The sequence below is a fragment of the Sturnus vulgaris genome, chromosome 17 (genome assembly GCF_052056855.1).
Source record: "Sturnus vulgaris isolate bStuVul1 chromosome 17, bStuVul1.hap1, whole genome shotgun sequence".
NCBI classification, from domain to species: Eukaryota; Metazoa; Chordata; class Aves; order Passeriformes; family Sturnidae; genus Sturnus; species Sturnus vulgaris.
The window spans coordinates 3964842-3977598 of record NC_142259.1 but is presented as its reverse complement, the minus strand read 5'-3'; the positions used below and the strand labels follow the sequence as shown (position 1 = coordinate 3977598).

The 12757-nt window shown below is 43.5% G+C and overlaps 1 protein-coding gene across 1 annotated transcript; it reads right to left on the bottom strand.

Annotated features, from left to right (window-relative positions):
- Positions 1-2001: 2001 nt before the first annotated feature.
- On the bottom strand, positions 2002-12462 carry CDH26 (cadherin 26). The gene is made up of 15 exons (XM_088175217.1): positions 12412-12462; positions 10382-10504; positions 9812-9973; positions 8706-8853; positions 7885-8051; positions 7589-7717; positions 6302-6487; positions 5828-6090; positions 5558-5700; positions 5098-5331; positions 4346-4576; positions 3664-3788; positions 3183-3257; positions 2838-2921; positions 2002-2199 (listed from the first exon to the last, which is right to left on the bottom strand). The coding sequence occupies exons 1-15, from the start codon at positions 12460-12462 to the stop codon at positions 2002-2004; spliced, it is 2319 nt and encodes a 772-aa protein (XP_088031343.1).
- Between the last annotated feature and the right edge of the window lie 295 nt (positions 12463-12757).

Below are 12757 nucleotides of genomic sequence, written 5' to 3'. Positions count from 1 at the left end.
ACTCCCAGACTGTAGAGGTTTTGTACGGGTTTGATATGAAGGCAGCAGAGCACATTTCCCTCAGGTCTGCTCAAAAGGAATGGGCTAAAAGCTGCTACAAAGGTCAACATCGTTGGCAAAGGCAAGATAGTCATGCAGCACCATTGCTAAGTGCCACTCCTCGGTTTGCCACAGCTCTCTGTGTGACTGTGCTCAACCCAGCAGCTCCTTCAGCCTCAATTTCTGCTCTCTAAAGTGTGAACATTGCATCTTATCTCACAACGGTGCTGGGAAGCTGTATTAGCTCAGTGTGTGCAAGTCTTCAAATCCCTGAAGAAGCTGAAATACTGAATGTTAGCACCTGTGTGGGCACAGGGTATGCAGTTGTGAGAGCCTCCAGGGAACATCCTCATTTCCCAAGTAATAGGGTTTCATTAATTTTTTTTTGGTCCCATGCAAGAGAGAACTTCACCAATATTAGCAAGCCTGGGTCTGATCACATCTCATGTTTGGGTGACTGCAGGCATGGTGTGCTCCAAACCCAACATGAGTTTGCACAAGCAATAAACACACAGAACACTTCCATGATCATTTTCAGCCTTGTGTAATTTTCAGAAGAAAGAGCAGAACACAGCATAACTCTAATCTTACCAATATGGTTATCATCTGCAATAAAAATGTCACCTCAGTGTTGCTAAATCACTGGCCTGACTTGAAGTCTTCCATCTGGAGTTACAAGTTAAGGACAGTTTATCACAGGAGTGATTTATTGTGTAAACAGACCTTGCTGCTGGCATTTAGGAGAACGTGGCTGCCTGCCACTCAGCCAAATTCTTTTATCACACTTGACTGAAGTTCCCAGCCTTGAATTATTGGTTAATAATATCCAAGAGAAAGCATAATTTATTGTTTAAGCAAATTTTGAAACACAAAAACAGTTAGCTCCCAGACTTACTGCTTGCCTTAGGCAAAGCATTTTTCTTTCAGCACAAAATTATAATAGAATGGGAATAAGATCTGTAACTAATTCCAACACTTCCTGTATAACTTACCTAATGGCAGAACACAATCTCCTGAGCTGTTCTTCCCTCATTTCTGTACTCTAAGACCAACAGCCTTCATGCCATAACTGAGCAGAGGTCAATCACACACAGCCAGGCACATCCAAACCTCAAAATTTAAAAATAACGTATCTGTGGTTTCCTGCTAGGCAAATTTGATACCATCCCTTTTTTATCATTTCATCTGTTTTACCAGCAGTGCTTGAGGAAACCCACAAGTTTCCCCCTCAGAGGCACTTGTGGCTAATTGAGAGCAGAAAGTTATGTCACTGAAAGCAACAACCTTGTCTGACAACAATGTCTTAGCATTTAGGGTATTATTTACAGCAGTGCCATGATACCAACAGCCAGCAGATGCCAGCACACACACGAGCACCAAAAGTGCCTCTGTCATGCTGAAGCAGGGATGGTGCAGAGCTGTCCCAAGTGTGAGAACTTTGGGAGGTTCACAGAGGAGAAGTGAACTTCGTCTTTGATGTTTCATTATCATATATAATGGATATAAAATATGGCACTGTACTAAACTTAATCTTGGGTTTAAAGAGGTCACTTACTGGAGAAAGGACTATATATTGGTCTAGCAGATAACTGCCTTGTCTCTTCAAAACTGACTTATTTCCATATGAAACTCTGCTTGGAATTTCAGGCCCAGTTGATCTAAGTTTATTTTTCCTTTGCATACTGAATTGAGGATCTTAATATCAGATCTTCTATTTGTGTCAGTGTGTACAAATCTGCCAAAATCCTCCCATCACCTCTGCACAGTGACCCTCGAGACACGCCAGGTTTTTGGCTGCCCACATGAAACAGTGCAGGCAGGAAGAATGAAAGGCCAGCTGCTCATGCTGCAAACACTGCAATGCCTTCAAGCACAGATTTTTTCTGAAATTTTCACTGCTTCTGCCAGAAGATTTTACAGCACCATACTCACAGACTTCTAACATCAACTGAGTGATGGAGATCACTTCTGACAGATCTCTTCCAGAGCAGAAAACATTGGTCCCAGAGTGTTCAAAAAATCATCAGGCAAGTCCTCACTGCCAATGGAGATGGAGCAAGGGGAGTTACTGGGCTCTGATTCAAAAACTCCTTCCTCAGTGTATCTGCAAGGTTCACAGGTGTCCCCATAGTCTTCCAGTGTGCTTTGGTAATACACTTTCTAAAGAAGGGAAGAAACAATGCAAGTCAGCACAAAAGCTCCTACTGCCCTTCTGAAAATTAAAGGAAATTATGGCATGAAAATTAGGCAGGAATTTAGAGAGAAGAATATGAGTCTGTGTCTGGCAAGGAAAAGTTCTACAGGAAGTCTCTGCTGAGTAAGTTCCAGAGTCTGAACTTTCCCCAGGGTACAAATGGGGCAGGAAAGGGCTTTTGATCTGTCCTGGGCCAGAGAGCTGGCAAGTGACCTTGGCTGGTAGGACCTGCAGTCCAGCCAAGGAGGACAAAGGACAGGACTGTACATATGCAAGGTCAGGTAGGACAAGGCAAGAGGAATTTGAATTTGCCTGACAGCACAGAAGTGCAAGAGCAGGTAACAAATCTTTAACCCTGCTCAGGCACAGAAAGCATTTTAGCCCCGTTTCTCCAACCTGAAGGACAATTCAGTCAAGAAAACAAAGGTATTTTCAACAAAGCCTTGAATGTTTTCTCATCAAATACATCCCTTGCTTTCAGTTGCAGTGCTTCTGACATGAGGGCTCAGAGCAGCTGGAGACAGAGCAGCTGTCCAGATTTGCAAGCCCTTTCTCCTGTGCTTACAAACCTTGACACAGGAGGAGTTCAATGCTCATTTCTCACCCAAGCCAGTGTGCTGTCCACTGTCTGGATGAAGCAATCCAGGTGTCTTGCTCGGGATGTCTTGTAACCAGTGAAACAGCCATTCTGGAAGACAGACACACTATCTCAGGTGTGACCAGCATAAAGCCACCTTCTGACACTCCTTTCACTTACAAATAGCTCCAATTATTTTTCTCTCTGTTACATCCATTTCTTTTGTGCTGCCTTTTCCAGTTACTCCAACAAGTGACAGTTATTTTCTAATTGAACAATATTGCATTATTCTTCCCACTGTTACTAACACCAGACCTAATTCACTTCCCTTGGTATAAAAAAGAACATTTTCATCAAGAACCAGGCAGTTACCTCAGAAATCATTTCTTTTCCAGCCTCCATGGACACAGTTGTTGGAGCAACACCACGTGTAATATCCAGCCCAGCCTGCACACAGGGAGAGGGATGGTGTTAATAAGGAACTGAACTAAGTGTGAAGGATCACACCTCTGCAGACTATTCCATTTTCCATTCTCATTTACTCCCTTGCTGCACACACCAGGATGTGTGTGTAGTAGAGTGACAGGAGATGCTGTGCTTCCTCACCTGTCAGATTCATCAGCAGGATGAGGCACCTGGAAAGGTCCTGCTGATACTGGAAAAGGGGTAGGAGTGGTGGCAGTCTGTCACCAGAGTGGCATTATCCAGCCCATGCAGAGCACAGCTCTCCAGACAGTGGCAAATTTTGTTCAATACCAAAACCAGAGGAAACATAATTAAAGAGATGATCTGTAGCACATTCAGCCACACAGCACTGGTGGGATATAGTGTGGATATATGCTGTCACACTCACCTCAGAAAAAGAACTTTTGCTCTCTTCATTGTAGTTGATTAAAGTCTGTTCACCTTCCTGGTGTGAAGCAATGGCTTTTCTTTCAGCCCCTGACCTGTAACACTGGCAAAGCATGATGCTGGACACTGTAAAGGAGAAAGGGGAAGGTGAAATGGGCACTGGGAATCGATGGGTTTGGCTCAACACAGTGGAGAGAGAGGTTCCCAGCCCACTTCCAAAGGAGCTCCCTTGGGAAACCTGCAGCTGTGCAGATGGAATTCTTGGTTGGAGTGGTGAGACTGAGCAGGCAGACAGAATAGATCATGCACAGGTAATCAGAGGAACAATGCTCAGATAATCTATTAATTTTTATTCAGATAAGGAATCAGCAGTTCTCTCCAGCATCAACCAACATGAGCTGGTACAGAGAAACCAGCTCTAGAACAAGTTTAACCTCCATGGGAGAATTGCATCACTTTCAACCAGGACAGAGAAAATGTCAAAAAAGTCAAGTATTCAATTGTATTCAATGCAAATAAAAACACTTGCTATGTCGTACTAGAGTTTAGTTTAATGATAATTTACATTTGCCAGTCATCCTCTGGATGATTTTGGTAGATTTGAGCTCAAGAGCTGCAATTTCAATGAGACCCAGTGATGAGATGACAGAGAACCTGCATGTCTAACTTAAAGGATTGCTTACCCAGTAGTAATACGAAAACAATCACTATTATCACAATGGCACCACTTCCAAGTCCCACTGCTGCTTGTAGAACTGGTGAATATGATGGACATGTGTGTCCATCTGGGCAAAAGCAGAGCCTGATGTGCTGGTCCTGCCTTGTGGAAAATCCTTGCCTGTCCTGAATAATGATGGGCACCAAGTAGCTGCCTTGTGGGAGGCTTCTTAACATCACCAGTTCAACTGACTGCCCTAAAAAGACAAGTGAATCGTTTCAAGACTCACAGAAAGAAGTAGAATATTCTACAGTCCCTTGTGTTGATAAAGGAAACTCATTTGCACCCCAATTTCATATAGTTTTTCCAGTCTCAATGCACTGTAGTAAATAGGACTAAATTACATCCCACTTTATCACCTCACTGAGGCTGCTGGGCAGAGATCTGTCCCAGGCTGGCTGCACTCTGGCACAGCTCCCTGATAACCTCTGGAATTCCTTAGGTAGTTAATCAAGTGAAGAAGTGGTTCCTCAGCTGTCTTATCCCCCTTTCTGCAGTTTGAGCACATTGCTGCTGGTCCTGTCCCCAGCAGAGATGAAGAGCAATGTCACTTTTCACAAACTGCCATAATTTCATATTTCGAAGGCTCTTCTTTCCCATTATTTCAGTCTCAGTGAGACTCATCAGTAACAAACCAGCAAGGTAAGAGGCAGTGAAATAACCAGAGGGGCCACAGCTGACAATGAACTCAGGAAGGACCCAAAAAGAAGAACTCACCGAAGTTCCTTCCTAATTTCCAGTTATGCTTCACGTCTTCAGAGTCCTCAGCCAGCTCAAATGTAAAAGGCCCTGAATGTGAATGGGCCAGAGCAGGCTTGGCTTCTATGATGAGAACTGTCCCTTCTTTTTTGTCACACACATCTAAAGCAGGAGCCACCAACGCTGGCATATGATCATTAATGTCAGACAAGTAAAGCAGGATGGTCCCAGTACCAGTCTGTGGTGGCTTGCCTGGGCAGGAGCAAGAGAAACACAGAAACACTCACAAGTGGACATTGACAAATTCCAGGATCTGTCTGGTTTATCCTACCTGTCACACATAGCACAAGTTATAAACATTCCGGTGTTTTATTATCCATTAAGCACTTGGATGTTTAGTCTTGCTATCTTTTCATGTTCAACATGCACTTCATTTCACAGTCCAAACTGCTTTAATATTCTCTGGCTGGCTGCTTACCATGATCAGCAGCATGAACAATAATGGTGTACAGGCTGTTGTTCAAGGAGGGAGATTCTTGATCGAATCCTTTTACCACAGTAAGAACACCAGAGTTCTCATCCACACTCAGCCAACCATCTGGGTCATGGGCTAGTTTATATCTGAAAAAGAAAGGGGAAAATTACAAGTTATCATTTTTAATGGATTTTGGGTACCAAACTACACCTGCAAACCTCTTTATATTCCTAAGGTATTTCTTATTCTAAGAGTTGGAACATCACCACTTACTTTATCTTATTTGGCACATCATCTGAATATGTGGCAGGATACTTTCTAAATACCCTCCCAGGCTTCATTGAATCTTCCTTTTGGACAATAAGTATGGGAGGATGAAACCTTGGAGCACTTTGTAAGACTTCGATGTTCACAGCTGTGTTTGTGGATTCCAAATGAGAGAGTGTCACAATGCCATTTTTACACCAGAAGAATGGTTCTTCATTTGCTACAGAAATGACAAGTCTCATCTCAGGGTCACCTTCATAGCTGAGAGGCTGAAAATCCCAGACAAAAGCAGTTTAATTAACAGTTATGCCCTTTTAGCAGTTTATTAGCAGTTAATTAGCAATTATGACCTTTGTTGTGGCAGTCACACTTGTTTACCTGGAACACAAGTGACCTGAGCTCACCCAGCTCAGCTGACTCAATCACAGGCCATGTGACACACTGCCACACTCAGCTTCCCTGTTGATATTATCTCCTCACCTTGATAACATTCAAAATGCCTTCATTTGTGGCTGGATCTGTCTCAATGCTGAACTGCTCCTTCTCATTGCCCTTTGTGATTTTGTATTTTGCTCTCCATGCTGGAGTGTTGGGAGAGTCTTTGTCTTCCACTTGGAGCCTTAGCACTGCTGGATGTTCTCCTCCTGCTGAAATCTGCAGGTGGTACTGGGAAGGAAAAGGAAGGAAATAAGGATGATATCTATCTATCTATCTATCTATCTATCTATCTATCTATCTATCTATCTATCTATCTATCTATCTTATTTAATTTCTTCACAATGGCTTAAGTTTTTGATGGTGCAGTGTAGCCACCAGCTTGCCTAAGTAGCACTCCATAGCCAGACTGAGAAATGCCAATTAAATCACCTAAGGAGTGATGATGTAGCAATAATATGTCATTTGTCTTTATTTCTTATAATAAATTGGTCATCGGTTGAGAGCTGAAAATTCAGACTCTTGCCTTCTAATATACAAACAGCACTGTCCTTGCATCATAACTTTACAAAAAGCAATAAGGATTATAGAGAGAGGGAACAAATCATAGCTGTGAGAAGGGCTGGAATTTTTCTAGATAGGAGTTGATGACAAAGCACAGGCCTCTTGTGTAAACCCATTTTTGCAAGTGATCTAACATTATTCCCTCAGGTCTTTCAAACACCAGGTACCAGGCAGTGGTGAAGGTGTTTGTTTTTGTAGGTGACTTTGTACACACGGTTGTAACCCTATTGTATCTCTTGCTGCTCTTCACAACCTCAAATATTTACACAGAGCAGCACCTGACTTGACTCAGCACTCTCAATACATGTGCTGGGTTTGGCTGGGATGGTTTATTTAGGAGGATTGTAAAATAAAGAGCAGATTGTAATCATAAAATGGTTCTGATTGTCAGGGACCCTAAAAGTCACCTAGTTCCAACCCTTGCCATGGGCAGGGACACCTCTCATGAGACCAGGTGATTCAGGGAGTGGAACATCCACCACTTTTCTGGGCAGTCAGCACCTCAGCTGCCCAGATACCAGAATCAGCTGATCTGTCAACTTCCTTATGCTTCCAGTGCCACAAAAACCTCCTGGTGATGTACATAGAAAACTAACAAAGTTTAGTGCTTTAAGAGATATTTCATCTGACAGATCTCATTTGCACAAGTTTTGCCCCGATTCTGCAATGGTCTGAGGATTCCCATTTCCACTGCTGAGTGCATTTAGCAGTTGGAAGGACTGAACTTTACTTCGAAAGGCTCAGTGAAGTAATAATGTTTTCCCTTACGTTATCACTAGTAAATACAGGGAGGTGGTTGTTTGCATCTTCAACAGTGACAGCCACTGTTGCAGTAGATGACAGCTGGGGACTTCCATGGTCACTGGCTTTAATCAGAAGGTAGAAAGACTTGGCAACCTGGAAAACAGAAAAAAGGAAGTTCTGAAACTTAGCTGGGAAGCAGTTCCACATTGTATTTTGCCAGCCACAGCTGGATGTGAGACTCTCCTCCCCCTTGTACCTGGTAACTGTGTAGTGAACATGTATCATGCATTAATGATGAGAAAATGCTAAATATACATCACCTTATAATCCAGGCATCCTGACAGAAATATTGATCCTGTGGTTGGATCGATGTGAAATGTGAGTCCATCAGGAGAGGGCATTTGCATGCTTATAGAATAGGACACCTGTGAGTTCACAGTGCCCACTTCATCTTTGTCCTGGGCTGTGACTTGGATAACTGGCTCATCTAGGATGAAGAATTAATGAGATATTAATGGGAATGTATAGTCTCAGTGTGGAGTTCTCAGGCCTGTCTGCAGGCTCTTAAACAAACACACAACTTCTCCCATGACCATGGTTATCCCTGCACAGACTCTAGCCACTACTTGATTTGGGTGGCAAATCTGCCTGAAGAGCTGTAATTCTGTTACTACAGACTTATCACACTCCTGGATTTACTGCATCAAAAACATGTACTATTTTTTCATGCCAGCTGCTGAGGAGTTGATACCACATGTGTACACACCCAGACTAAATCTTTGTGTTTCTGAGCAGTGTGTGACCACCTTCTGTGAAGCTGGGTGCATGTGCAGCTTCCAGATCCACATCTGAGATCAGAGAGCTACAGTCTTGGCTTCTAATTTAGAAGAAACATCTTTGAGGTCTTTTCAGAATGTCTCCAGTGATATTCCAATGATATTGTATATTGATATTGTATATTGAGGTTAATCAGACATGAGGTTGAAACGTAGGAAACAGGAAAATGTCCCTAAACTCATGAGTGTTAAGTAAAAGGTGGAGAGAGGAACATATTTAGTAGGAAAGGGATAATAACAATGAAGGGATTAGGAAGAGAATAGTCACACACAAACCATACAAACCCAGTTTGGGTGGAACTCACCTTTGCTGTGGTCCTCTCTTATTGTAGTGCTATATTCTTTCATGGAAAACTCAGGTGCATTGTCATTGATATCTTTAACCTTTATCCTGAAAAATACAGGGCTGTCCAACAGCTCACCAGATTTTCTGCTCTCAACATCAAAACGAATCTAAATGAATAGCAACACAGGCATCAGAATGAACTGAACAGCACCATTTAGATGTCAGAATAGAACAATAAACCTTCAATTTTGAAGCTGCTTCATTCCAATTTGCTTTAGCATTGGCTTTCAATCACATGGTTAAGTCATTATTTCACTTTACAATAGTAGTAGATTCATAATGATCATCCTAGGCCTCAAACATTTTTAAAAGTAAAAAAAATATTTTTACTGGAAATTAATTATTTGAAATGGCTGCATAAAAGGCAAGATGTTGCACAGAAAACCCCATGGAAAACCATAATTTGGGTACAGTTAATCCACAGAGACCCAAATAGAAATCATTACAGAATAAACATAAGGAGACCACAACTGAAATTTTTTTTTCAGGAGGAAAACAAACCCACACTCCCATATTTCATTCATAAACTTGTTATCACATTTCTTTCATTGCACTTCCTGCTTGTGAACACTTTTCTGCTTTTTAAGGAGAAACATATGCTTCCTCTCATGTAAAGCTACAGTAATAGAGCTTTGCTCCAGGATTACCCAGTTTTTGTAACACATGACTATCTGCTTGCATTCTCCTGATTAGGAGGTTGTGTTTACAACTCAATGTTCTGGACACTAGATCTGCAACAGATTTTGAATTTCAGGACAGCTTTTTAAGTTTTTAGGTTATGATCAGGGGTCATCCCAGAAAAAAGATCAAAAAGAAGTGTGCAGATGTTTGTGGAAGTTCAGACAAGCCACAGGGATTTAAAATGAACCGTGATGTAGAAGTTAATTGGCCTCTGCTGAGACAATCGATTTAGGAGTTGTTTACAGATGCCAGATAAGAGCAGGAAGCCATGAAAATACTGATTTAACATTATTATAGGTGTGTCTCTTTCCTGGGATGTATCTGGCCATGGGAGAACAATTAACCCTGGCAGAGAGCTGGAAGTGTCCTGTCCAGGTGTGTTACCTGGAAGGTTGGGGTCCTCTCCCTGTCGATGGTGTGATGGACGTACAGGTGTCCATTGGAATCATCTTCTATGGAAAACAATCCAATCTCTGGAGCCTCATCCACCCCAGGTCCACTGATCAAATACTTCAGTGATGTATTGTATGATCTATTATTGAACAGCTTGTGAAGAGAGAAGTGGGACAGTGCAATGTGAGCAGGGAAGATAGAACAGAAATAAAAATAATTTACATCAGTTCTCTTTCTGCCCCTCTCCCCTTTGCAGATGGGGCCTCTCTTGGTCTCAGCCAACCCCACAGCTCCCTGTCTGCAGCACCACTGCACCACTCCCACTCCATCGTCTTTTTTCTTTGCAGCTTTCCCCAGGAAGGACCAGTAAATCCCTCCCACCTCACAGTTCTACCCATCTCTGTGGAAATTAGACAAGTGTGGATGAGGAAGTTTTTTAAAAGTTGCTTTTTAATGCACATTTTTTGCCCTTTGCTCCCCGTAGTATTTTATTGTACAACCTGAGGTGATGAATGCCTTGCTGAGCTTCAGGCAGCACTTTTCCTACAAGGTGGTTTGTACCTGTCCAGCATATTTGGGGAATGGTCCTTTGTCCTCCTCTTGAACATCAATGGTGGTGATAATCCAGGCCCTTTTTGTTCGCTTCAGAGGTCGCAGACTGTCTGACTGATAAGAATCCATCCCCTATTGGATAAAAAACAGGGTTTAGTGTCACAGTTTGCACAGTTAGCTGTTGTGTATCTGTTATTATACAGTATTGAGTACAAACCTGAATACTCTTCCTTCTGATGGCTTGTCTTACATTGAAATTTTCAATTTCATGAGAAAAACTGTCAGCAGCAGTAACCTTGTGAAAAAGTGATCGTGACAAGTGAGGGTCACTAGAAAATCTTGATGTGTTGTCTAGGAGGAATTTGCCTTCACAGAAACATATTGATTCAGTTTTGACAGTATTGTATTGAATTGTACCTAACCCTTAACTCCACAAATATCATCACAAATATCATCCATCTCATTCCAAATGAATGCCATGGGAGCTGTGAGAGCAATTCCTCTGGTCAGGTGATGCCAGACCCCACAGAAATGCTGTGTGCATGCAGATACCAGTCTTTGGTATCATCTCTGTGGCTTTTCCTAAATCAGGTATCTCCAGTTTTTAAATATTGACCCCTGTCTCTCTGTGTCCAGTGCTCCTTTAGAAGTTGTCTGGTATTGGCAGGACATAAACTGACTTTTGCAAAAAGAGTTAAGTCTGGGGAGAATTTCAGAGTCTCAGGGGCTCTGTGGTGTGACTTGAAGTGTTCCAAACACAACTGATTTACCAGAAGATGATCACTGCACCAAAATCTCTAACTCAGATGAGTAAAAAAAATCGCTGAGAATGGTGACTACACCCAAATTGGCACAATTTGCCTTTTTGTATAAATGCAAGCATCCTTCCCTGCTTCAAACACTGCTTTTTACTGGAAATCTTTCACCTCCAAGGACTGTAACAGTGCTCAAATTAAACCATTGCCATTAGTTCACAGGTAACTTGGGCACCTTTCTCCTACTTCTTGACACTTCCCTTGGAAATTTTGGGGTTTATTACTCACCCTATCAAATGTGCCCAAAAATGGAACAGATCTCTGCCTGCCCAGACTCAGGTAAAGGCCTTTACCCCATGACTTTATTCTGAAGAAGGAAAATACTTATAAAATTGTCACAGTTATAAACCTGATGAGCAATGAATGGGGATCATCAGTATTGCCTTGGAGCTGTAAAGTTGTTTACATGCAGGGAAAAGCTCTGCCATGTGAAAACAGCAAGCAAGGCTGCAACTTGGCACTTGCAAGTTGGCCTTGTTGGATTTGCTCCAGGTTCAGCCCTTCTGAACAAGCTGTTTCCCCCTTTTCCATGTGTAGTCACTTTTAATCGTTTTGGAAGCTTTAACTGTGTATTTTCTGGCTTCCCCACTCCTCTTGTTCCCCTGATTGGCCATAGCTCAGGGTAGAACTGTCTCCATTCCAGCCAGGGGCACTGCTAGAAAGGAATAACGCAGTGCAGGACCATGAATCCCCCAGAAACACTCATGGAAACGCCACTGAATTCCTGGGGGATGATGGTTAACGTGGCAGGGCCCCACCAGGCACCAGTGTGCTCAGCCAGGGGGGAGCACTCCAGTATTCCCAGCAGGATGAGCAGAGGGACCCCAGCCCTGGAAAGCCTTTCCCAGACACCTGAGCCCAGGAGCTGGGGCAGAGGAGCCTCCTGTTTCAGAGGCACCAGTGGGGACAGACAGAACTCAGAGGGGTTAAGGTGGGAAGGGAGATGAGCTGGTCCAGCAGGTCCCCTCAAGAACACTGCTCAGGATTGTGCCCACCAGGAATCCGAGTGTCTGCAGGGAAGGAGTCTCCATCACCTCTCAGGGCAGCCCGTTCAGGCCCCAGCCACCCACACAGAAGTTCTCCTCACGTTCGGGTGGAATGTTGTGTTTCCATCTCCTGCCCTCTGATCCTATGGCTCAGCAGCCCGGGGAGATCCTGGCTCCATCGTCCTGCAGTGCCCCCCGTGCAGCTGGAGCCCCAGCCCACATCCCAGCCCACACCCACCTGCAGGAGCAGCAGGATGATGAGCAGCTCCAAGGGGCGCAGCAGGACCATGGGGGACCTGGGAAGATCCTGCCATGGGAGGTGGGAGCATCCAGGTGCAGCAGAGCCGGGTCTGTGGAACGCTGTGTGATGGCTCCCTGCAGCCCAGGGCTTTTCCACCAGCATTTCCAGCCCTGTGGGCCACCCCAGAAGACAAAGTAAAAAAACCTGAACTGTTGTTTGTGCCAAACTGAAGTGGCTCCAAGCAAAGCTCAGTCCTCCTGTGCTGCATCTGCCACTTCCACATGCAATAAATGGGTCATGGGTCCAATTTCATTGCTATTTTACAACTAACAGTAATCACGTG

Excerpts from the sequence above, each read along its gene's own strand:
- CDH26 (XM_088175217.1), bottom strand. The coding sequence starts at position 12,462 with ATGGTCCTGCTGCGCCCCTTGGAGCTGCTCATCATCCTGCTGCTCCTG. Across the intron at positions 8,052-8,705 it reads AAGAGAGGACCACAGCAAAG|ATGAGCCAGTTATCCAAGTC; the intron begins GTGAGTTCCACC and ends TCTTCATCCTAG. Across the intron at positions 6,488-7,588 it reads CTGTATTTACTAGTGATAAC|TACCACCTGCAGATTTCAGC; the intron begins GTAAGGGAAAAC and ends TTTCCTTCCCAG.